Source organism: Schistocerca gregaria, chromosome 8 (assembly GCF_023897955.1).
Source record: "Schistocerca gregaria isolate iqSchGreg1 chromosome 8, iqSchGreg1.2, whole genome shotgun sequence".
Taxonomy (NCBI): domain Eukaryota; kingdom Metazoa; phylum Arthropoda; class Insecta; order Orthoptera; family Acrididae; genus Schistocerca; species Schistocerca gregaria.
The window spans coordinates 495724828-495751613 of NC_064927.1; the positions used below are offsets into that span (position 1 = coordinate 495724828).

General features: G+C 41.4%; 1 protein-coding gene across 4 annotated transcripts in view; it reads left to right on the forward strand.

Moving 5' to 3' along the window:
* Positions 1-26786, forward strand: part of LOC126285460 (UDP-glucosyltransferase 2-like) — a 185482-nt gene that overhangs the window by 37768 nt on the left and 120928 nt on the right. Inside the window, exons 4-6 of one of the 4 annotated variants that reach the window (XM_049984874.1) lie at positions 5530-5752; positions 9109-9328; positions 25931-26663. The exons of 2 other annotated variants lie outside the window; for them this stretch is intronic. In XM_049984874.1, the coding sequence (XP_049840831.1) occupies positions 5530-5752; positions 9109-9328; positions 25931-26231 (744 nt within the window). In that variant the 3' untranslated portion in view covers positions 26232-26663. Of the gene's footprint in view, positions 1-5529; positions 5753-9108; positions 9329-25930; positions 26664-26786 lie in introns of those variants that run through there. One more of the 4 variants, XM_049984871.1, reaches the window with a different exon arrangement.

The window sequence follows — 26786 nt, forward strand, 5'->3', positions numbered from 1 at the left end:
TAGGGACGGCTGAAGAACCAACCAACAACCCAATCAATTCCCTTCCACCCGACCAACGGGACGGCAGCCAAAAATATCAGCGAGGACGAGGATCGCAGCAGGACTATGTCTTTATAATTGGCGTCTAAGCGCAGTTACGGCACAATAACCACTCAAAGAAAAAGGGAGAACAACATGGAGCTGTTGAACTATACACTGTGCTGGACAGCCCTGACCACACGCCGTGGAGACTTCCTCGCTGCTGTATCGCAACCGACCAACTGGCTACTTCAGTACGCAGACAGCATTCGTGTGCTCAGCGGAAATCACAGAAGCTACACACAGTTCCACGTAGACACTTGCGCCAAGAACTCTGACAATCCTAAAACCAATCACCATGGAACAACAAGGAGAAATGTCAAGCCACACACACACACACACACACGCACAGAGAGTTTCCAGCAGCAGAGTCGGCGACCAAATACACGTCGTCCGATGAGACGAACGACGGAATGAGTAACCAAAGTCGTCCCCACTGGAGTCACGTGTGTCAGCAACTGTCTTGGCTGTCCGGACCTCACTGCAGCTCCATCCCGACTCAACTCCATGTTCGTTGGGAACTCGGAGACTCGACGACCTGGGCGACCTGGCTCGGATCCTACCATGCACACGTACCACTTGCCCTTTGGCCACCCGACATCTCTGCACAAGGAATGAACCGACCAACGTCTGGCCAGATGACCAACTGACGAGGCCCAGAAACGGCCAAAAGACCAAATACACGTCGCCCGATGAGACGAAAGACCGAACGACCGACCAAAGGTCGTCCGGGCTCCAGTCTGCTTCCCTCGGCCAGAGCACGTGTGTCGCAATCGATCGGCGACTGGCTGTCCGGACCTCGCTGGCGCTGCGTCCCGACTGAACTCCAGACTCACGACGACCCGGAAGTACTAGCGGTCGTTCCAGAGATAGTACGACAGTGCACTGCTGCTGCTGCCACTCATGGGCGGGCAAACCAGCAACTTAGTGACGCCAGTAAATGGAATGATAATAAAACGAGGCGACAGAACCATAAAAAAAAGATGACGCCATGACCGAGAGCCACGCACGGCTCAGTGACCGTGTGTCACGATCGCTCAAAGCACACTTTCGTCCGCGTTGTGATTTAGCGGATGACGTTTCTCCGTTTTCCCCGCATGCGGTATAAAACTTCGATACGGTGCCTCTTGAAACACCACACTCCTCGGCTGCCTTGGTTACGGAATCACCCACCAGACGAGCAGCAACAACATGTCCACGTCGGAAAAAATGGTTCAAATGGCTCTAAGCAGTATGAGACTTTAACATCCGAGGTCATCAGTCCCCTAGACTTAGGACTACTTAAAGCTAAGTAACTTCAGGACAGCCCCCATCTCGTGGTCGTGCGGTAGCGTTCTCGCTTCCCACGCCCGGGTTCCCGGGTTCGATTCCCGGCGGGGTCTGGGATTTTCTCTGCCTCGTGATGGCTGGGTGTTGTGTGATGTCCTTAGGTTAGTTAGGTTTAAGTAGTTCTAAGTTCTAGGGGACTGATGGCCATAGCTGTTAAGTCCCATAGTGCTCAGAGCCATTTGAACCATTTTAACCTAAGGACAACACACACATCCATGCCTGAGGCAGGGTTCGAACCTGCGACCGTAGCGGTCGCGCGGTTTCAGACTGAAGCGCCTAGAACCGCACGGCCACGAGCACTCACTTCCCGCAGCGTTTCCATACTTCTGTCCAACCCCAGCCACAAGTATAGTGGGACAAGGCCTATAATCACATTCTGGAGCGAATTTTAGCCGTATTCACTCATTGATTGGTCATTTCGGCTTCGTCTGTGAACCTCACTTCATAGGACTCTAAAGAAATGTAACCTGTGGAGAACTGCTCAAGTATCTCGTTGGAATAGCAGCTCGTGATGAATGGCACAGCCTTGGCGTAACTTGCCCCATAACGGATGTTCATAATTCGGCGACCATCAGCACAAAAATTCCTTCCGTACTGTCCTCGCCACCGTTAAGACTTCCAGAAGGAACTCCCCATGCGGGAGGATGGAGTGTGATGGGCGGGGAAGAGGGGAGTTTCTACCCACAAACTTTACTAAGTTTAATATTCAGTTCTTGCCCATTTGGAAACTCTGTCTCCGTCTCTGACGTCGTTTGGACGGATGCTGTTGTATCCTGTGGTTTTTCCCAGCGCCGTCTCTAAGCATCTGGTGACGGTTGGGCTTGTGTTGACAAAAGTCGACGGCGAACTCACTGCATCCTTTAAGTGCTCAAAAAATATTCTCCCCTCTCTGAAACAATGCGTGACGAGATCTCGGTTCCTGCAAGCTATTCTGTCTTTCTAGAGCTCATGTGCCGTCGTCCACTGTCTCTGCATAAAATACAGCAACTACCTTTCTGCGGTGCTACATCTAGCAAAAGAGGGGGCGTCCTGCAGAGACGCGGCGTAAGGCCTCTAGTACACCACTGGCCATTAAATTTGCTACACCAAGAAGAAATGCAGGTGATAAACGGCTATTCATTGGACAAATATATTTTACTACAACTGACATGTGATTACATTTTCACCCAATTTGGGTGCATAGATCCTCTGGCCGTAATGACGGCCTTGATACGCCTGGGCATTGAGTCAAACAGAGCTCGGATGGCGGGTACAGGTACCGCTGCCCATGCATCTTAAACACGGTACCATAGTTCATCAAGAGTAGTGAGTGGCTTATTATCACGAGCCAGTTGCTCGACCACCATTGAGCAGACGTTTTCAGTTGGTGAGAGATCTGGAGAATGTGCTGACCAGGGCAGCAGTCGAACATTTTCTGTATCCAGAAAGGCCCGTACAGGACCTGCAACGTGGGCTCGTGCATTATCCTGCTAAAATGTAGGGTTTCGCAGGGATCGAATGAAGGGTAGAGCCACGGGACGTAGCACATCTCAAATGTAACGTCCACCGTTCAAAGTGCCGTCTATGCGAACAAGGGGTGACCGAGACGTGTAGCCAATGGCACCCCATACCATCACGCAGACTGATACGCCAGTATGGCGATGACGAATACACGCTTCCAATGTGCGTTCACCGCGATGTCGCCAAACACGGATGAGACCATCATGATGCTGTAAACAGAACCTAGATTCATCCGAAAAAATGACGTTTTGCCATTCGTGCACCCAGGTAGTCGTTGAGTACACCATCGCAGGCGCTCTTGTCTGTGATGCAGCGTCAAGGGTAACCGCAGCCATGGTCTCCGAGCTGATACTCCATGCTGGTGCAAACGTCGTCGAATTGTTCGTGCAGATGGTTGTCGTCTTGCAAAAGTCCCCATCTGTTGGCTCGGAGATCGAGACGTGCCTCCACGATCCGTTACAGCCATGCGGATAAGATGCCTGTCATCTCGACCGCTAGTGATACGAGGCCGTTGGGATTCACCACGGCGTTCCGTATAACCATTCTGAACCCACCGATTTCATATGCTGCTAACAGTCATTGGATCTCGACCAACGCGAACAGCAATGCCGCGATACGATAAACCGCAATCGCGATAGGCTACAATCCGACCTTTATCAAAGTCGGAAACGTGACGGTACGTATTTCTCCTCCTTACACGAGGCATCACAACAACGTTTCACCAGGCAACGCCGGTCAACTGCTGTTTGTGTATGAGAAATCGGTTGGAAACTTTCCTCATGTCAGCACGTTGTAGGAGTCGCCAACGGCGCCAACCTTATGTGAATGCTCTGAGAAGGTAATCATTTGCATATCACAGCATCTTCTTCCTGTCGGTTAAATTTCGCGTCTGTAGCACGTCATCTTCGTGGTGTAGCAATTTTAATGGCCAGTAATGTATATATGTTATATTCACTTTGTATTTCGCAAACTTGTCATCAGCCAGACAATTTAACCAAAGGGTCACAAGTGTCTAATTTAGGGCGTGTAATGCGACACGTGCGGTGTAAATTCTAAATAAGTACTTTTAAATGCTGCCTCTACGAAAATACTACAACGCCCTACGTATCGCTCCCACAGGGATCATGAAGTCAAGGTTACATTAATTACAGCATACACAGAGGCACCGAGACAGTCGCGGTTCTAAGCGCTTCAGTCTGGAACCGCTCGACTGCTACGGTCGCAGGTTCGAATCCTGCCTCGGGCATGGATGTGTGTGATGTCGTTAGGTTAGTTAGGTTTAAGTAGTTCTAAGTTCTAGGGGACTGATGACCTCAGATGTCAAGTTCCATAGTGCTCAGAGCCATTTGAACCATTTGAAACAGTCATTTCCGCATCGATCCTTTAATGGAATAGGGAAAAATCCTCTCAGTGGTTTACAGATTATAGATGTAAACGTTGACTCAGTCTCTCGTGGGATGACGTAATGCTCACGTTTGCCGACCAGTCAACTGTCGGCTGTGAGGGGCCACTACAACAGCAGCCTCGGCAGTCAGTTGCTCCTGATAAAGGTGACAGTGGTGATCGTCAAAAGCTTGAGGCTGTATTTCACGCGGCCAGAAAACGGAGAACGTTTACACAAGGACGTCGTCGCGAGAAGAGTCATTCTCACCTTGCTGCAGTACGTTGAACTGTATGTGTAACCTACTGACTGTGAACAGAACCAGCACTAAAGGAAAAGGAATTTAAGCTCAGGGGGAAAAAATAAAATTTCTCAACTTCACAAATGGCAGTGTTTATTTGTTAGAGATGGTAAAGGACTAGGAAGATAGTAGAACCGAACAGCGTCATCAAAAGATAACATGAATTTAAAATAGTAATATGATGAGTGTAGTTGAATTAATTGTGGTGATATAGGGGCATTTACGTTAAGCAATGAGAGGCAAAATGTAATAGATGGGTATTGTTATTTGGACTGGAAACTAACTGGCATCTGCAAAGTAGAGACCAGATTGGCAGTAACAAGAAAAAACTTTTCTGAAAATCAGAAGAACCTTAACAGAGTACGTAAATGTTGGCAGATCTTTTTGGAAGCACTCCTATAAAACTTTCGTCATATGGAACTGATACGTTTATGGCAGAACAGACAGAAACCGAATACAAGCTTTTGAGGGGTACAGGAATTCTGAAGATTAGATGGATACATCGGATAACCAATACACAGTTAATCAATCAAATCAGCGAGAGAAGTGATTTATAGTAAAACTTGATCAGAAGAAGAACTGCAATGTCGGAATACATCCTGAGCCATCAAGGAATAGTTAATTTAGTGATGGAGGGCAGCGTCCCTGGTACTTGGGGGGAGGGGGGGGAGGTAAATTCTTGAGAGCAAGACTGAATGCAATAAGCAAGTTGAAATGTATGCAGCTCGCAGTAGTTTTGCAGACATGAAGAAAGTTGCACAGGAGAGATTGGTGCTGAAAGGTACCTTAATCCATGATTTCGGAAAAGACTACAGCGAGTGACGAATGATAACTTGTACTGCGAGGAAACACTTAAAATTATATTTTGTTGTAATTACTGCGAAACTGTGAACTGAACATTATCGTAATGTGCCGTCTACAGAGATGCGTTTCATTCCAGGACCTGCAAAAATTTCTGGATGCCGCAACAGACGGTGTGATCTACTTCAGCTTGGGTAGCACAGTACAAAGTGCAGACTTGCCAGAAGACTTAATTAACGTCTTCCTCGGTGTGTTGTCCAAGCTCAAAGAGAAAATCATCTGGAAGTTTGAAACAGATACTCTCGCCAATCAGCCAGACAATCTCATGATTGGAAAATGGTTTCCTCAGAGTGACATACTAGGTAAGTCTGTATACCTACCGCTTGTCTGTAATAACATTTACAAAACATCCTCAGCGTCGCCTGCCTTTTTGTTTTAAAATTCACTTCGAGTCTGTTTTTCTCCTCTTACTCTCCTACGTTTACTTCTTCACCTATATTGTCATTCATTATTAAAGATCTATAATATTCCAGTGAATCACCTTTTCTTTCCTCTTCTTCCACTCTCTCCAGCATCCGCAAGCATACTTCTCAGTGGACGAACATATCGATAATATGGTGTCGATGAGACGATCACATCAACGATCAACATTACTCGCCAGCAAAAAACATCAACCGTATTGAACTGTTTTGATAGTTCTTAAATACTTTTGAGTCAGTCGACTAGTTTCATGTACATTTATGTGAGGTACGTAATCTCGCAGTCATTGATTCTCCAGTTAATTCTCCAAGTTCTTATTGGCAAAGTAAGCATTACGAGCAACAGTAAAGCAAATACAATCAAAGACAAAAAGAAAAGACGCACCCCGAAGGAATTATCCAAATGGGACGCAATTAGTCGGGAATGCGAAAGAAACACTTACTTAACATTACGTTGGGGAACTCGGGGCGGAACGGGATTCTTAGTGTTGAACAATTTCTATAAATTAAGGGAACACAAGGAAACACTTCTTAAAGAGATAAAAAAAAACACCTTGTAGCGTAACCTAATGTACCTTATTTTAAAATCACTTAAAACAATACATTTTCCATTATTTACAATTTTTCAAAGAAAGTCTTGCATATTTCCCGTTCCGCCCCACTCACGGGGCACACACACACACACACACACACAGAGAGAGAGAGAGAGAGAGAGAGAGAGAGAGAGAGAGAGAGAGAGAGACGTCACATTATTAAGCATTTAGGCACTCTTATATGATGGAGAAAGAGTTGTCACACAGTTATTAATTTAGTCCATGTCTGAACTTAATTTTATAATATATTAAATTCTTACACCACTATCTAGGTTGTCACAGATTTTTATGACTTAGTACTTCTCCCCTGTCTGAGCCACACTGAGTGATGGATAGTGAAGTCGTTTCTTCTTCTAGTGCTATATTTATGAAAGAGAATGCTTGCACAATGTGATGGGTTGGTGACAAACGTCATAATGTAGCAAATGTAATGCGATGCTGTTGTCAGTATACTGAGATTATTAAAGAGCTGTCTACAAGAGATTCTAGAGTAGTCTCTCTAAAATTATAATATAAATTGATAAAATTCTCTTTTTATATCACATATGTTCTTTCCATTTGTGATGCAGCAAACTTCCCACTGGAAATCAATTTCTTCCCACATTCGTTGCAGCAAACCGGGTGTAACTTGTGCATGGCAGCGTAAAAAATATTTTTCTGGTCGGCTCTTTTGTTTGGTAGGGGAGGAACATACACACGGTCTTTAACGAAACCGCAGAGAAGGAAATCCGGTGGTGTGAAGTCTGGGGAGCGAGGTGGCCCTGCGATAGGACATTCACAGCCGAGCCACCGAACTGGGAAGCGATTATCGAGGAAACCTCAAATTCCCGAGAGAATGTGATAGTGCACCATCTTGCTGGTAGTAAACCTTCCAATCTCGGCGTTCTTCACCGATCTGTGGAACAAAAATGTTTCAAAGCGCACAGCGAGTACACTACGCACCAGTGAATGCAGCCATTTTAACTGTGCACTGCACTGGAGTCATGTTTTGGGGGAACTCACCTGGAGGTAGATATATTTTCAAAATACAAAAAAAGGCAATACACATAATATATTTTCAAAATGCAATACGCAATACGCATAATATGTAATCTAAGGCATAACGAATCATGCAGACAACATTTCAAAACAAATGGCATTATCACACTGCCCTCTGCTTACATTTATAATGTCGTCTCTTTTGTCAAGTCATACCTGTTAAACAACGACTGCACACTAAAATTCATTGGAGATGTTCATAACTATGCAACAAGGCAGCAATCTGACCTACATATGATTCAGTCCAGAACTACCTGCTACCAAAAAAGTGTTTTAAATGTTAGGATACAAAGGTATAATAATTTACCCAATGAAATCAAAGCAACAAAGAACCCAAGAGCCTTCACACATAAGTTAAAAAAATATCTCTTGGACTATTGCTTTTATGCAGTTGATCATTTTTTTGAAAGGGGTTAAAAATGTAAACAATATGATAAATGTTCAATTAGGTCTGAAAATTACATACTGTGCATGTCTATGAAATATACTGGATTATTATATACTGTGCATGTCTGTGAAATACACTGCACTACTTTACTATTACATCTGTATTGGCTGTTTGTATTTTACCATACAACATTTGTATTTACTGTTTTGTTAAAGATAGCTAACTTCCTCATTGCCAAATAATGTAAAATCAATTTATTAAATATTACTTGCAAATATGTTCCCTTGACCCGTCCAATATCGTATGTACAACCTTACAATTCTATGATTTGTATTAACTATTTTGTTTAAAATAGATAATTTCCTTGCTACAAAATAATGTTAAAATCAATTTGTAAAAATTACTTGTAAATAGCTCTCTTGACGTACCCAATATAATATGTACAGCTGTACAGTACTATGATTGCCTGGATCAATAAAAATACAAATACAAATACAATTACTTGCGCTCCCGGTGGCGGAATGGGATACTGATTCACAAACTTAGGCTGCCTGCTACAAAATGACACATCTACCGATTTCGTAAGTTATCTCAATAAATTTCTGTATCATTACAAAGTTGTAAAATCTATTTTTTTATTTATAAAGACAAATTTTCACATTGTTAACTACTGTGAGGTGATTAAATTGACGGGGGCTAACCGACCTTTGCTTCAGGTGAACAAAACTGAGTTTGAAGGTTTCACGGAACAAAATTATTTATTTCGGCAACAGTGTCTGCCGAACAGATTGGACGAACGGCCTCTCTCTTAAGTTGCGTACCAATCCGAACGTTAAACTCGCAGATGAAACGTGCTAAACGTGCATATAAAGGAAGGCGAAACAGAGTATGGACGTGATCATTGCTCCCTCAAATGACTGATACGCAGCGAAAGTTAAGAAAATAGCAGTAGTAGAACAATACATGAATAAACAATACGACACAACACAAGAAATGCTATGAGACCTAGCGTCCCCTTATAAAAGGATATAAATTGTCTTCTCTGTTTGTCAACCTGCTTGAAAAATTTCTGAGTTAGTTTCTTTCTTTCTCAGCTCACATAAATATAAAAAATTATCAGTTGTTGCTTATTAATTCCTTACAAAAGATCATAAATTGTTTTCTCTTTTTATCAACATGCTTGGAAATTTCTGACGTTACTTTCCTTCATTCTTTCTCAGCTCACAAAAATATAAAGTTGTTTATGACTCACGGAGGAATGATGGGTTCGCAAGAAGCTATCCATAATGGCGTGCCTCTACTTGGATTTCCAGTGTTTGGTGACCAAACACCAAATCTTATCAAAGCACAAGACTCTGGATACGGCATTATGCTCAACTTTAACAATGTCACAGAAGAATCTTTGAGTTGGGCTCTAAAAGAAATTCTCACAAATCCAAGGTAATGTTTCTATGGATTACTTTAAATCTGCTTGCACAAGAATGTAAGTACATACTTTCTTTATTGCTGTCTCAGCTGTTGGAAGCTCTCAAACAGCCTGAGACTGGTGCTTGAAACTCTTAGGATGTAGCTTTCACAGTAAATAACAAATTATCATGTACTACATGCTACGCCGGCCGCTGTGGATGAGCGGTTCTAGGCGCTTCAGTCCGGAACCACGCGGCTGCTACGGTCGCAGGTTCGAATCCTGCCTCGGGCATGGATGCGTGTGATGTCGTTAGTTTAGTTAGGTTTAAGTAGTTCTAAGTCAAGGGGACTGATGACCTCAGATGATAAGTTCTATAGTGCTTGGAGGCTTTTGAACTACATGCTGCCTAATGGTTTCCTGGTGTTACATCTGGCTAGTTCTAAATACTCTGCCACATAAAACTGTAGATAACACATGGCGCTTCAGCAACACGAAACGTTTCGATAGTCAGCTGTCATGATTCGAGAGAAAGACACGTCAGAGTCAATGCATATTCGTTTCGCTCCCCCTGCCTTGTTCTCTACCATCATTTGGTCCTGACTTGCCATGGACGAAAGTGCTCACTGGGTTTAATTATGAGATTTCTAATCTACCAAGTCAAGCGTAGTTTTTGCAGAACGCTGATAGAGCGTCCCAATTCTGTGAGTTAACAGAAGTTCTAATGAACTCTTGTATCTGGATTAGGCTGACAACGTAAGTTTTGGTATAGGTTTTCTGTAGCTGGAGCGCCCTATAGCTAGCAGGCATTTGTCTCAAATCGTGTTAAACCGTTGTCACATTCTCTTAACTTTTTGTTATTGCCACCAGTTTCCATTCTTCCTAATGATCATCAGACTTAGCCAGTATTTGAATTACAGATTTATGTGGACACATATATGACGTTCCATTCCGCTCTACACGAAGTTCAAAACACGAACGGAACTCCAACACATATGGGTGATTCCATGTGAAAAAGTCAGAGACTTTTTTGATTTTTATTTTTAATTAAATTTACGTTCTAATTTTCTGAATCTACAAAAGTTCAATTTGCGTGTCGTGAGAAAATTACCAGAGTTTCGAAATCATTTGGGGCAATACAGTTAAACCAAGTCAGCACTTCAGTAGATGAGAATGGAGGACAAAATGTTTGCTTTGTACGTTGGCAGTTATCTAAATTTACGTTGCAGGCACAGTTGTTTCAGTTGTTGAGTTTCAAGAGCAGAACCTTATCCTTCAGACAAATTGCAGTTTTTAAAGAAAAGTATGCAGTAATTTACAAAAACAGCTACGCTTCTAGTGTCCCATCCATGACAAAAAACACGAAGAAGCAATTATAAAAATTCTTTTGATTTTAGCTTAGGAGTGAGAAAACTCAATAAATACACGCAGTGACACATAAGTAGTGTTTAATACGTAAATGCCAACGTATGAATGTTGAAAGTAATTGTGTCCCATCTGTGGCAGTTTTTTTTGTTGTTACTGGAATCTAAACCATTTAACACTCCTTGTCATTTTCAAGCTATGCTGGTTGGTACTGCAAGTGCCTTAATTGTTTAGACTAACAGTGACGTTTTATTTATTCAGGAAAAAGGAAAAACAATGTCAGCAAATCATAAGACAAGAATTCGAGAAAAGCAGCAGAAAGAGGCCAACAAATACAGCACCCGTTAAGGAAAAGAACGCAAACAGGGTAGAAAAAGATAGGAAAACACGAAGATAAAGGCATCCCTACCTGAAAAAAATTTAATTACGCTTTGTAGGAAGGAAACTGAAAGAAAAAGGAAGTACTGGCATAAACTAAAATTTTTACACATTGTAGATCAGTTGGAGACTTGTGCTTCCCAGATAGGATCATACAAATGTCTTCAGTCGCTTGGCAAAGCTGTTTCTCGGGTAAAGAAGATAAAAGGAGAAAATACAAAAATGCAGTAAGTGAAGCAGGCAAAAGGGAATGCAAACGTCTCAAAAATGAGATCGGCGGGAAGTGCAAAATGGCTAAGCAGGAGGACAAATTTAAGTTTGTAGAGAATTATCTCACTAGGGGTAAGATAGATACTGCCTACAGGAAAATTAAAGTGACCTTTGGAGAAAAGTGAGTCACTTGTATGAATATCAAGAGCTCAGATGGAAACCCAGTTCTAAGTAAAGAAGGGAAAGCAGAAAGGTGGAAGGAGTATATAGAGAGTCTATACAAGGGCGATGTACTTGAGGACAATATTATGGAAATGGAAGAGGATGTAGATGAAAATGAAATGGGAGATTTGATACTAAAAGTCCCGAGAGTACACAAGAAGTATACAACACTTTTTCGAGTCTCCTTCTATGCCACCAAAGACACCCATGTGTTCGATTTCGTTTTTCAGGAGCCGTCCTTTGTCGTGAGGTGCGACTCGTGGTCAGTTTCTACGGTTTTGTTATGACTATACATGGGGACACTTTAGTTTGTGACAAAGACATAGCACACTTCGCAACAGAATCCGTAATAGTCCGACAGTCGCGACAGACACTTCATTTTAAGAAGCAGTGGCTCCTAATGTATTACTTCTCACCAAGCAGGAAACGAGAACTACACTCTTCTCAGTGCTCAGTTTTGACGTGTCAAACTGAGTGTTCTTCCTTAATGACCTACTTTTCTTACATTTTGTGAGATACAGCTTGAAGGGGAACTCGACATCACATATCGTCTTGTACAGATTAGCGCATGTCTGACCGTGACATTCGACGCAGCTTTTTGTTCCGCATTTTGCAACAAGCTGTACTTCCAACAAAACCTGAAGCACTTTTCCAATGTACTGTCGTGGACAAAACGAGCAGGACCCCTCGCATTTTCCTTATGCAGATCCGCACGGCTTTAAAGCCTGCTACACTGCATAACAGACAAGACGATGAAGTGCTACCAACATACTACGCACAGGCGTGAAATTGAAAAACTATCCGAACTTTGTCAAACTGTTTTCAATCACGTGTAAGACTACATTAATGCTGATTAGTGTGTTAAACAACGCGTAAATATAAGATGTAAATGAAAGAAGAAACGCTAATTATCATGGACTGCACTAATAAAAATGAATTTTTTACACCACCGAGGGAACGTATACCGCAGGAAGTGCTATACATTTCTGCTTATTGGGTCTACTTGTATTCGAGGTAAACGGGTTGTAGGGGTTGGGTAGACAGATAGACGGTCAAGAAAGTGAGACTAGTAGGGTTTCATTTTACCGATTTAGGTGACGAAATCGTAACAACGAAAATAGCTTCAACTCTCACTGAAGATGAAGGGCGCATAAATAATTCCCCCTACTATTTATTCGAAATGTTCTAGTTGCAGTCGATACATTAGAATATTAATCGTAGCTACGCTTTCGATCCAAATCACGTTTACAGGAATGTAAATAAAATCCATTTGCCTATACCCATGGTAATTCAGATCCCAGTATTAACGCCACCGCGTTTTAGAAGTGCGAGCATTCCCATTGCTAGCTAGCTTAACAAACACTTCTGCTAGTGAACGTTTTCTGGCTGTGGCGCGTCTAATGGAGAATTCGAAACTATTTCCTGCGGTGGTGCATAATTAGTCTACTAAATTTACTCGCTAATAACAGTATTTTATTATTTCGATAAACATCCATAATGATTGTCACATAAGCTGTGACATGAAGGTAGAAAATTTATGCTTTTGAGTCGAGAAAGCTCTATGCAACGGAAACTGCAGTTCATTTTGCCATTTTCATTGGGGAATTGCCGGCTTATTCATGCGTGGGGTAATAATAGAGGGCTGTTTGCCTGGGTTGTCTGCTAGCGTAGTGAAAGGTGTTTGCTACTGCTACTGGTTTGTTTTCGGTTCTAATCTCGATGGAGATAGACTATCAATAAAGCAATTTTAAGAAATTCTCGCGCCCCCAATACGTTTTATTGCTACCTTTATTCTGTACCGGCGCTCTATGGATGTAAATATGAAAATCTTGTAGAATTTCATGCTTGTTACTGCCTACTTTTTCCATTTCTGTCAATAAATGAATTGACTTAATTGTGGCACTGAACGATTTTTAACTGAATTTCGTTATGAATCTTCACACATTGCTAAATTTGCACAGTATCATGGTATGTCAGCAACGGTAATCCAGTACGACTGGTCTGAACGTTGACACAGATCGAAAAAAATGGCTCTGAGCACTATGGGACTCAACTTCTGAGGTCATCAGTCCCCTAGAACTTAGAAGTACTTAAACCTAATTAAGCTAAGGACATCATACACATCCATGCCCGAGGCAGGATTCGAACGTGCGACCGTAGCGGTTGCGCGGTCCCAGACTGTAGCGCCTAGAACCGCTCGGCCACACTAGCCGGCCGACACATATCGTTTTGCGGCCGAATGCGCATAATATTTTGCTATTTCGTAACCATCTGGGGCACTTTGTCTTACTAAAACAGTTATGTTATCTCGATAAGCTGAAATTTTTGAGGGGGCTCGGGCCCCCTCAGGCCTCATGGAGTCGGGCCTCCCAACTGGCAGACATGCGAGAGCAAGTCTTCCCTGCCCCCCTCCTAGCCCTCCCTTACTAAACGGTGGCTGCTTGGTCTGCAAAAAATGATTCCTCCTCAGAAGGTAATAATCTTCCAAATGTCACACGCCCTATAATTTTGAAGTTAATAGAAATCTTTTTAAATGCAGAATGAAATTTGTTTCAATTAAATACGATTACTCCATCTTAATAGTAGGAGAAATTTATTCACGATATGCAACGTAAGGATACGAATCACACCCACTGCTCCTAACGGATGTAGCTCTCAGGCGAAAACAACTGCCATGCGTGAAAGCAATATCTCTGAGTTAGCGTCAGAATCTCAGAACCAGAGAGTAGCTTTTTTATACACTTTGTTATACGTGATGCTTTCCACAGAATGCATCCTTCTTTGAGCCAAACAGATGGAATTCGGGAGGCGCGAGATTCAACCTATACGATGGATGAGAAAGAACAGTCCACTGAACTTTTGTGAGCTCCTCTCGGCTGTGCAGACTCGTGTGATGTCTCCTGTTGTCATGGAGAAACAGAAGTCCGTTTGCATTCTTGTGCTGATGAACATGCTGAAGCTATTTCTTCAGTTTCCTGCGTGTAGCAGAATACACTTCAGAGTTGATAGTTGCAGCATGAGGGAGGGCATCAAACTGAATAATTCCTTCAGAGTCTCAGTCTTTGATTGCGATCCGTCCATCACCTCCAATGAGAGTGTCGTTCCAACACTGCAGCAGTCAAAGCTGTGTGTTACCGGCCGGCACGCGGAAGATCGGACAGGTTTGCGCGCCCTTGTTGCGACGAAGACAGACGCCTCGCCCAACCATTCACCGTGCTTTTGTTCACTTCTAGGTCTCTGTACACATTCTGTAAGCACTTATGAATTTGCGATGCTTTGGTTTCCTGCCAAAGGCAACTCAATGACGGCTTGCTTGGAATACCACTTTGAAGGCGACGTATGGTGCACCCAACTATCTGAAGTCCACGAAACTATTGAGGCTGAAGCGGGAATATTCCTCGACGTCCCTCAACAAATTCCACATTTTTTCAACCGAAACTGGCCTAGAAAAAAAGTGTTGCAGTACTTACTGAACATCTCTCGTATTTAACTTAATATTTATTTCCCAGTTTTCATTTTATTTTACTGTAACTATTAAGGAAGTGCACATTCTGATGATGAGTCGACTACATCCATATCGACCATGGGGTCCCTGTTGAAACGTACTACACTCTCATTACGGAGCAGAGGGATTTACAGCCAGCCAGCTTCGCGTTTTCCTTGGTTTCCATAAAATACTAGAGGTGAATACTGGGACGTCTTCTTCGAGGAGGCCGCGGCCTGTGCTCCATTTCTAATAAACAACTCACAGGTGGGTTATTTAAACCCTAATCACCCGTCTTCTTACTCCGCCCTTCCCATTATTCCACTGTGTTAATTAATAACGTAACAGGTCGAGAAACCAACTGCAATGAAAACTGAATATGATAGACTGGCAAAGCCTCGTAACCACTGAAAGGGGTTTCTGTAGAAATTTGTTAGTGGTTGGCTGGTTGGTTTTGTGGGGAAGGGACCAAACAGCTTGGTCATTGGTCCCATCAGATTAGGGAAGGATGGAGAAGGAAATCGGCCGTGTCCTTTCAAAGCAACCATCCGGGTATTTGCCTGAAGTGATTTAGGGAAATCGCGGAAAACCTAAATTAGGATGGCCGGGTGTGGGTTTTAACCGTTGTCCTCCCGATTGCGAGTCCAGTGTGCTATTCACTGCACCAACTCGCTCAGTAATTCTGTAGAAATAATTATTTCTTACACAAGTTCCACGGAGTACCTACCTTTCCAAAAACAATTCAACCACGTATTTCATACATTACGTATCGAATGGCTCTGCCAGCTGTTCAGTGGAGTTCAAAGTGAGATTCAGTCATTCGATCCTGCATTTCGTTATTTTTGAACTTCTGTAGGAGACTGGACCTGCGGGCTTTTAAAAACATTAAAATGAAAAGGTGTGATGGTGGCCCTCAACTACTTTCCCTCTGACTCAGTGTTGAAATATTAACAGTTTTGGCTGGTTTCGTTGTCCAGGGGCTGGAATACGTAGTTGCCGCATTACGAGCCAAATACTGCTGAGTCTACAGTATATAATATCAATATACGCATGAATCGAATGGTCGAAGGTTTCTATCACTCGGCGATTGCGAATGTAACGGAGAAATTTTAAATGAAAGATTGCAATTAAATAATATTTGCAGGTGCTATCTGAAAGGCTTTAAATGATGAGTACGATCGTAGTAGTTTTTTTTTTTTTGAGAATGTAGTATATTTCTGCAAAACACTTATCGGTGTCGATGGTCCAGCAAATAAATAAAATATAAAACTTCCTGGCAGATTAAAACTCCCGAGTTCGAGTCTTGGTCCGGCACACAGTTTTAATCTGCCAGGAAGTTTCATATCAGCGCAAACTCCGCTGCCGAGTGAAAATCTCATTCTGGAATTAAAATATAAGTTGAATAACAGGGAAACAATAAATTACTACTGCACATAATAAGTTATGAACAACAACATAGCTCCCCGGATATTCACTTCTAAACGCACACTATGTCTTCGCTGTAGAAGCCACGGAAATCTCACAACTGCACAAGTCGGCACTCCGAAGTATTTCTATCTCCCGCGACCACGTGCAAACAAGTTTATACAACAACACCCACCGGCAATAACAATAACAACAGAACTTTAACGCTTTCACGAAACTCTTTTGCCAAATAGTTTAAAAAAAAAAAAGCTCAACAAAGTCAAAGCACCTTTCATAAAATAATTTCGGATTCAGTTCATGCCCTAAGTCTAAACACTGTAATTTAAATAAAAAATTGACAGCAACATTCAATTCTTTTTCTGCGACAACAATTTTATGTTTGAAAAACAATGACAGTTTATAGAACTGTGCAATTGGCAAGTGATCCTTAAAATTGACTCGATCACTGATCTGAGTCACGATGCGGTCACAGAAGTCTCGCGCACACCCCATTCTTGATTCAGTGAAACGGCCCTAACATGCTGGGCAGAAGCTCCAGACTGAGATACATATTCAACAGTTTTCACTGCATCAATATTCCTTTGCTGGAGTCGGTTGAGAGAATGTCATAACGAGGCAGGACTTTATTTAAAAAAAAAATGTAGACAGAAGACGAAGTTTTCGTCTTGCAGGAAACCTTTGAGCCTCATACCCTTGTTTATTGTGTTGTAATTATTACTATAATCACCAATGACATTTTTCACCCACACAAGTTTCCTTCTGGTATTTGTGTATAGCTGTTACGCTCAGCGAGACTGCTAAGGTCGCAGGTTCGAATCCTGCCTCGGGCATGGATGTTTGTGATGTCCTTAGGTTAGTTAGGTTTAAGTAGTTCTGTGTTCTAGGGGACTGATGACCACAGCAGTTGAGTCCCATAGTGCTCAGAGCCGTTTGTTTTTGTTACGCTCAGTAATTAGAAATTCCAGCGGATTGGCTGAGGGCAAGTAGGAACACGTTCCTTCACTATATCGTCAAGAACGGCTGTGTGTTTAGGAGACTGGGACAAAAGAGTACAAATTCCCTCCAAGTTGCTGAAGAAGATTCGCCTTTGCTTATTGCCTGTCACACAACGTTTAACAGTTAAATTTAACTTGTGTACGTAGCAGTGAATGAAGCAGCATATTTATACACCTCTTCAATCCTGATTTGAAGTCCACTTTTGTGGCCACTCTTAACAGAAGCAGCGACGTAACACTGAGCTCTCAGTTTCTCAGGTGTTTCATTTACGTTCATTCTCTCTAGCTTGCTGAGAACAGTCGCAGCTACACCTTCTACAGTGTGACTTTTTGGTCGTACAAAGGAAATAAATCTATCGTTAGTTTGCCCAGCAGCTCATCGCGAATTATTTCGATTAGTTCGACAAATTTTCACAGTCAGTGGTTTTGTTCACTTCGATAGCAAGGAAATATGTCTTCGACAGTTCATTCCTGATCAGATTTAGGCATACCTAGTCAATTAAATCCAACAGTTCATTTTGAATTGCTTTGGAGACGCCTAAGGAAACCCGGTCATTTTATAAATGACAATACGGTCTCTAACGGTCAGAAGGAAACATAGTAGGTGAATATGGACTGGGGGGAAGAAATGAAAGAGGAAGCCGTCTGGTAGAATTTTGCACAGAGCATAACTTAATCATAGCTAATACTTGATTCAAGAATCATAAAAGAAGGTTGTATACATGGAAGAATCCTGGAGATACTAAAAGGTATCAGATAGATTATATAATGGTAATACAAAGATTTAGGAATCAAGTTTTAAATTGTAAGACGTTTCCAGGGGCAGATGTGGACTCTGACCACAATCTATTGGTTATGACCTGTAGATTAAAAGTGAAGAAACTACAAAAAGGTGGGAATTTAAGGAGATGGGACCTGGACAGACTGAAAGAACCAGAGGTTGTAGAGTGTTTCAGGGAGAGCATAAGGGAACAATTGACAGGAATGGGGGAAAGAAATACAGTAGAAGAAGAATGGGTATTTTTGAGGGATGAAGTAGTGAAGGCAGCAGAGGATCAAGTAGATAAAAAGTCGAGGGCTAGTAGAAATCCTTGGGTAACAGAGAAAATATTGAATTTAATTGATGAAAGGAGAAAATATAAAAATGCAGTAAATGAAGCAGGCAAAAAGGAATACAAACGTCTCAAAAATGACATCGACAGGAAGTGCAAAATGGCTAAGCAGGGATGGCTAGAGGACAAATGTAAGGATGTAGAGGCTTATCTCACTAGGGGTAAGATAGATACTGCCTACAAGATAATTAAAGAGACCTTTGGAGAAAAGAGGACCACTTGTATGAATATTAAGAGCTCAGATGGAAACCCAGTTCTAAACAAAGAAGGGAAGGCAGAAAGGTGGAAGGAGTATATAGAGAGTCTATACAAGGGCGATGTACTTGAGGACAATACTATGGAAATGGAAGAGGGTGTAGATGGAGACGAAATGGGAGATACGATACTGCGTGAAGTGTTTGACAGAGCACTGAAAGACCTGAGTCGAAACAAAGCTCCTGGAATAGACAACATTCCATTGGAACTACTGACGGCCTTGGGAGAGCCAGTCCTGACAAAACTCTACCATCTGGTGAGCAAGATGTATGAGACAGGCGAAATACCCTCAGACTTCAAGAAGAATATAATAATTCCAATCCCAAAGAAAGCAGGTGTTGACAGATGTGAAAATTACCGAACTATCAGTTTAATAAGTCACAGCTGCAAATTACTAACGCGAGTTCTTTACAGACGAATGGATAAACTAGTAGAAGCCGACCTCGGGGAAGATCAGTTTGGATTCCGTAGAAATGTTGGAACACGTGAGGCAATACTCACCCTACGACTTATCTTAGAAGCTACATTAAGGAAGGGCAAACCTACGTTTCTAGCATTTGTAGACTTAGAGAAAGCTTTTGACAATATTGACTGGAATACTCTCTTTCCAATTCTGAAGGTGGCAGGGGTAAAATACAGGGAGCGAAAGGCTATTTGCAACTTGTACAGAAACCAGATGGCAGTTATAAGAGTCGAGGGGCATGAAAGGGAAGCAGTGGTTGGGAAGGGAGTGAGACAGGGCTGTAGTCTATCCCCGATGTTATTCAATCTGTATATTGAGCAAGCAGTGAAGGAAACAAAAGAAAAATTCGGAGTAGGTATTAAAGTCCATGGAGAAGAAATAAAAACTTTGAGGTTCGCCGATGACATCGTAATTCTGTCAGAGACAGCAAAGGACTTGGAAGAGCAGTTGAACGGAATGGATAGTGTCTTGAAAGGAGGATATAAGATGACCATCAACAAAAGCAAAACGAGGATAATGGAATGTAGTCGAATTAAGTCGGGTGATGCTGAGGGATTTAGATTAGGAAGTGAGACACTTAAAGTAGTAAAGGAGTTTTGCTAATTGGGGAGCAAAATAGCTGATGATGGTCGAAGTAGAGAGGATATAAAATATAGACTGGCAACGGCAAGCTATGCGTTTCTGAAGAAGAGAAGATTGTTAACATCGAGTATAGATTTAAGTGTCAGGAAGTCATTTCTGAAAGTACTTGTATGGAGTGTAGCCATGTATGGAAGTGAATCATGGACGATAAATAGTTTGGACAAGAAGAGAATAGAAGCTTTCGAAATGTGGTGCTACAGAAGAATGCTGAAGATTAGATGGGTAGATCACATAACTAATGATGAAGTATTGAATCGGATTGGGGAGAAGAGAAGTTTGTGGCACAACTTGACCAGAAGAAGGGATCGGTTGGTAGGACTTGTTGTGATTCATCAAAGGATCACCAATTTAGTATTGGAGGGCAGCGTGGAGGGTAAAAATCGTAGAGGGAGACCAAGAGATGACTACACTAAGCAGATTCAGAAGGATGTAGGTTGCAGTAAGTACTGGGAAATGAAGAAGCTTGCACAGGATACAGTAGCATGGAGAGCTGCATCAAACCAGTCTCAGGACTGAAGACCACAACAACAACAACAACATGTAGATTGTTCTTATTGCTGGTATTGATACTATATATTGAGCTATTGGTTGAAAATAGAGATATATTGCTTCCAACAAAAATGGTTCAAATGGCTATGAGCACTATGCGACTTAACTTCTGAGGTCATCAATCGCCTAGAACTTAGAACCAATTAAACGTAACTAACCTAAGGACATCACACACATCCATGCCTGAGGTAGGATTCGAACCTGTGACCGTAGCGCCTAGAACCGCACGGCCACTCCGGCTGCTTGCAACAAATTTCATTAAGGAATAATATACTGAGAAGCAGTGGATGCAATTCAAAGTTCCTTGAACAGGTTTCTACATGATGTTCTTGAATTTACACCATAAATGAGTCTTATTACAAGCTAAAAACTTCTGCTCAGTATGACGAGTGACCCCACAATGTGATCCCGTATGACATACTAGAAAGAAAGGAAGCAAAGTATGCCAGGTTTTTTTTTTTATCTTGTACGTCTGACATCATTCTAATCGCTAGTACAGACTTGTTTAGGAGCTACAGCAATTCTGTGTAATGCCCTTCCAAACTGAATTTATTATCGAGTCGTAATTCCAGAAATTTAACATTGTCAAGTTCTTCTATCTGCATGTCTTCACGTTAAACCAATGCTGGAACGAAATCTCTTACAGATTCTGAATTGCATAAAGTGGGTCTTTTCAAAAATTACACCTTTAGACCATTTATCAATGTCAGTGAAAATTTAATTAGCTGCCATTTCTAAATTTGCACTGGACTTGCTACTTACTGCGAATTTCCGGTCTGTTGGGAACAGAAGATTGCATTTCTGCTGTTTCCATTTCTGCTGTTCTCAACAATACCAAATAGTGCTGCTGCGATGTAACCTTGTTGATATCACGGATATGTATTGACGTTTTCTTCCGTCTCGAAGATATTATTTACCCTCAGCGGCTGTCTTGTGTTACTTCCGTTAAAATGCTCAATAAATAAACTATATATATATATATATATATATATATATATATATATATATATATATATATATATATATATATATATATAACATCTCAAAAGTAAAGCCACTTGCGCTGATTTCGACTTGAATTTAGTTTATTTATTGAGCATTTTAACGGAAGTAACACAAGACAGCCGCTGAGGGTAAATAATATCTTCGAGATGGAAGAAAACGTCAATATATATCCGTGATATCAACAAGATGGAAAATACAACAAGAGAACAGATGTGAGAAACCAGTGTCACTCGAAGCTTCCTGGGAAATGACTTCAAAATGTCGTGTCTTCCATGAAAACTCGATAGCAGTCGATAAATAAAAGAACTCCGGAGACGTCGATTTTACTTACGTATTTCATTGTTTGTGTAGTATTATAACTTACGTCCTGTGACACCACGTCGTTTCACGGCAACTGTACATCGAGCATTTATCGCAAAACATGTCACTTTCGATACGATTTGTTAGAAGTAAATTTCTGTTAATATCTGTTATCGGCGGTAAAAGCTTTCAGAAGATTGAAAGATGAAAGGCAGTGTCAGAAGTTGTGTGACTTCACTACAGTGTAGTGGATAAAGACGTATAGTTATCAACTCGAAAGAAGCAGGTTTGGGTCCTGTATTTTCAAATATTTTTATACACCAACACATTTGTAAAACATTCTGGTACTTTCTTGCTAATTTAAGTGAAGTAAGTTGTTTAATATTTGATGTTATTCACATCGCTGTCTGTCTGTGGAGATTTCGTACGATTTTTTGACCATGCCAGGGAACAGGGGTGAACAAATTCCAAGACTAGTCGTGTGAACGCCATCCACATTAAGGGGAGCCAGAGGTGCCTTTGCTGCCCATGTTAAAATCACTAAGTTTGAGGAACATTTATGAATAAACTACCAAATAGAAAAATCTGAATTTTTTTACATATAGAGTGGTTTAGTATTGCAGTTATGACAGAGGGATTTTGGAGTATCTTTTCTAGTTCCCTTCAATTTTTTTTATCAATGACCCAATTTTTTTTTACAAATAATTGCTTTACAATTAAACTGAAATGAAACTACTGAACATATTGCCAAATGGCTGTGTTGCAATGTAAATTTGACCACTAGGAGCGCTATATAAAAATTTCATCTCTCTACCTTGAGTGGATTTTGAGAAAATGTTCCTTATATTCGAAAAATTATAATTTACGGGAAATGGCTATCAAAGTTTCTCAATACATTACTGCACTATAGGATGGATTATCAGGGTCTTCTTCTTCATTCTCCAAAAGCTTCCTCTTCTGTCGTCTTTTCTGGCCTGTTGTTCCATCATACTTGATATGCTTTTCTCTTCTTTCTGCTCCTCTTATCCTTTCTCTGACAATATTTCTTACGGCTCGTAAAGTGTTCACCCCAGCTGTAAATCCTAATGCCTTCAGAACTTCACACTTCACACTGTTCCCTTGGTTGTAGGTTGCTATTGCATCATAAATGCCAAAGTGCAGTGTTTTTATGCTTACAAACACCCTTTTAGGAATCACTTTCCAAATCAAATTGTTTACGCTCTCATTAGCATTCTGCGTCTTTCCGTGTAGACATTTGTGTATCAGTTCTGGCTGTGCTAAGTCATGAAAAATCGGTTTTATTGCATTTATCACAGCTGTGATCATAGTCCTTTTAGCATTATATTTGCACCAAGAATCTTTTGGGCACAGGCTGTGTTGAGGGTATTCATTGGAAGAGGCAGTATGAAGGAACAATGCCCACACTGCTTTTCGCATGTCACTAACATTACTAGTATTTTGCCTTATAGCATACCCATAGTATCTCTGTAGACGTTCAATCACCTCATCAGGAAGCCTGCCTCTCCCTCCTATTGTCTTTCCATCACTGAGCTTACTTGAACCCAAAGTTTGTTTGAGCCTTCGAAGCTGTGCACCCATACGCTCTTAACGCTTGATTTGTCACAAAAAACAATGTAGCCAACCCTTGCACACTCACTGTATGCGTAACATAAGGCGCTGTATGCGTAACAGGCCGAGAAAATCCCAAGTAGTTCGCCAGGAAGTCACGAGAGGGTGTTAGATGCATTCAGCGGCCGCCCATTTCCTATGCAGGCGTGGGGGAAAATGGTAATAACTCCACTTCCAGGGCGAGTAGAACAATAATTCAAAGTTTACATTAAAGAGGAATGTTACAATTATTTTCGGTATAAAAAAATCGAATTTTTTTGGATTTGACGACCGACCACCTCCGGCTCCCCTTAATCGCGAAGGTAACGTGAAAATGAGTCTTAATGATGTACTGACATAAGTAGGTTCATGCTGTATATTCACTAACATATATGGGTACGATACTAGACTTGCGTGACAAGTTCCGTTTTTATTAGACTGAAGCGTACACTTTGCAACAAATTACCTTGCTTCTTTTTATGCCAAGGCAATTACACACGTATTTAAATTCTACATGCACTATTTTTGGGGTGCACGTGCTAATACTGCATTTCATTTCTAAGGTGCGGAGGCCACGTAATATTGTGTAAATATAACTAGAAGACATTTGTTGAATAGATTTTGTTCCATGAATGAATCAAGACACAGTATAATTAATTGGAATAAAACAACAGAAGGCTCTAATATTTATCTATGTATTAACTGCATATTTGTCCTTCTGAACTGATATCAAAATGAAAAGTGTGTAATTACTTTGACAGGAAAAGAAATGAGGCAATTTCTTGCAAGATATACACATGAGTCTGATTGGAAAACAAAGATGTGACTTATTCACTGGTTTATAACCTACATGTCATTTCCATTTCTGCGTTAAGAGTGTGAAATGTCAGTTGTTGTGACACCCTGACGCAAGGGTAGTTCACCACGTAACTTTAACTGTAATATTGAAAACAGCAACCACTCACATTAGTTCTATTCACAGCACAGAGCAGACGCAACATTACTTTCACGTCACAGTGGGACTAAATAGAATTACTGCCCCTAGCTGCTGGTATCGTATCAACACGATCACGGTGCTGTATTGTTAAAGGGGACGCCTCACCGCTTCACTACTGAGCACAGAATAAGCTACCAATGACCCCCTCCCCCACTCATCTCCATTCACACACGCTACTCCCGTAAAAGTCGATGCCACCACGAAACTCTGTGGCAGTCAGAAAGTATGCTGGACAAGTGGACCTCATTCTGACGTCACTTTACAGTAACATTTGAACGGTACAGGCTTCTCCCATCCTGAGAGCAGAGTCAATTTTCTAATTTTATTGTCTTTAATTAATTCTCCTACCTGATTCCGTTTAGGTTAAGAGGTTTTAAATTTTTCATTAAAACTTAACCCAAAATTTTAAATCGCAGTAACTGATGTTACTTTCCCCAATGAATGTTGTATTAAGTATTTTGAGGTTCAGGGCCCTACTTACTCATCAGTTGAGTGTGAAAGTCAACCAACAATGAACAAAATTTCCATTTTTAAAATTTTTTCAAAGTGGCCATTAAGACAGGAGTACACACTATTAATGATGCTAAGAGTGTGCTAAAAGCTGTTTTCAAATTTTGGACCCTAATTATGCTTCCGCACCTCTCTGAAAAGTATGTTCATATATTTCAACAACAGTTAAAGAATGTTGTTTCTTTCATCATTTTGCAGTAGGCATAAAGTACCCCATCTCTCCCGCCTCCCCCATTTGGTAATGTGTGTTGCGGAATCCTGCCTCGGGCATGGATGTGTGTGATGTCCTTAGGTTAGTTAGGTTTAAGCAGTTCTAAGTTCTAGGGGACTAATGACCACAGCAGTTGAGTCCCATAGTGCTCCGAGCCATTTCGTGTTGTGGAAAATGCCTTGGTACTGCTAGGACAGCAGTTGAGTCCCATAGTGCTCCGAGCCATTTCGTGTTGTGGAAAATGCCTTGGTACTGCTAGGATTAATGATGATTGACAGCTGTCCCAAATAATTTGGCTGACTGAATACCTTAGCATCAGCTGTATTAAGTACAGATGTACTACCTACTGGTGACATGAAAATTTGTGCTCGACCGGGACCTGACCCCAAATTTCCTGTTAACCACAAGTGGTTGCATTAACCACTTGGTCTATCCCTGCATGCCTTCCTGACCGACCCAAACCTCTACATGTCAACACACCCATACCATAGTCTCTTGCATTCATTACATAATGCTCATAGTCTCGTTCTCACTGGCGCATGAATACAGACTAAAGCTGTGAGCATTAAGCGATGCATTTAGGAGACTACTGTATAGGAATGTAGACAGTGTGGCACATGGAAGTTTGGATCGGTCTGTGAGACATGCACACATAGTCTGCCCCCGATAAGCAGGAAATCCAAGATCACGACCCGGTCCGGCACAAATTTTTGTATGTCACCAGTAGGTAGTATATCTATACCTAGTACAACTGATGCCAAGATATTCGTGGTAAGACAATTTAGTCCAGTCTGTTCATTGTTGACACAATCTGTAAACCAATTTTATATCATTATTTTTTTTTCCTTTTCTTTCTCTCCTTGCACACTAATTGTACTGGGTACATGTATAAAATTATTATTTCAGGTATATGGAGAACGCAAAAAAGTACTCTAGGCTGTTCCATGACCGACCGGAGAAGCCTCTGGATACGGCCATCAACTCCATAGAGTATGTACTGCGCCATGGTGGGGCCCGCCACATGCGGTCTGCGGCTCTGGACCTGACGTGGTACCAGTACCTGCTGCTAGATGTCATCCTCTTCCTGCTGGCGTGCGCAGCTGCAGCTGTAGCGGCAGCAGTCATGGCAATGAAGGTCATTCTGAGGCTTGTTTCCAGCAAGAGTGGCTCAGCCTCAAAGAAGGGGAAAAGAGCTAAGAAGGATTAGAAGCTGTCAAGTTGAGGTCCCAGGGACCTACAGACTGTAACAAGCTGTAGGATGGATCAAAGTGAAGTCTGCCAGCTGCAGGCAGAGTGATTAGAGAGCAAATGAGACACCACTGTTCAATATTTATTTATTTTTCTTGGAGCAGAAGCTACCTCTTGATATACAAACGGACACAAAATAAAGTCTTACAAGAATACTTTATGTTCATCTCAAGTATCAGAGCAAACCATGGAGTGACCTAATGCAGACTGTGAACTAATTAATAATTGTTCAAAAATACTTTTCGTATTTTCTACTTATTTACAGAAGTTTTGTATGTAATTACGTTTTTGTATTACATAACTGAGATTTCTTTAGGTGTTATGTACAATATTCAAAAAGTAAAAACACTAGAATATTACAATAAAAATATAAACCAACATTTTAAAATAATCTGTTATTTTCTTATCTCAAATGTTCTATAAATCACAATATCTTTATGCAACTATCCATACATTTTTTATCTGTCGAAAGCTCTTATAAAAAACTTATTTGTACAGCTGAGGTGAAGCTAGA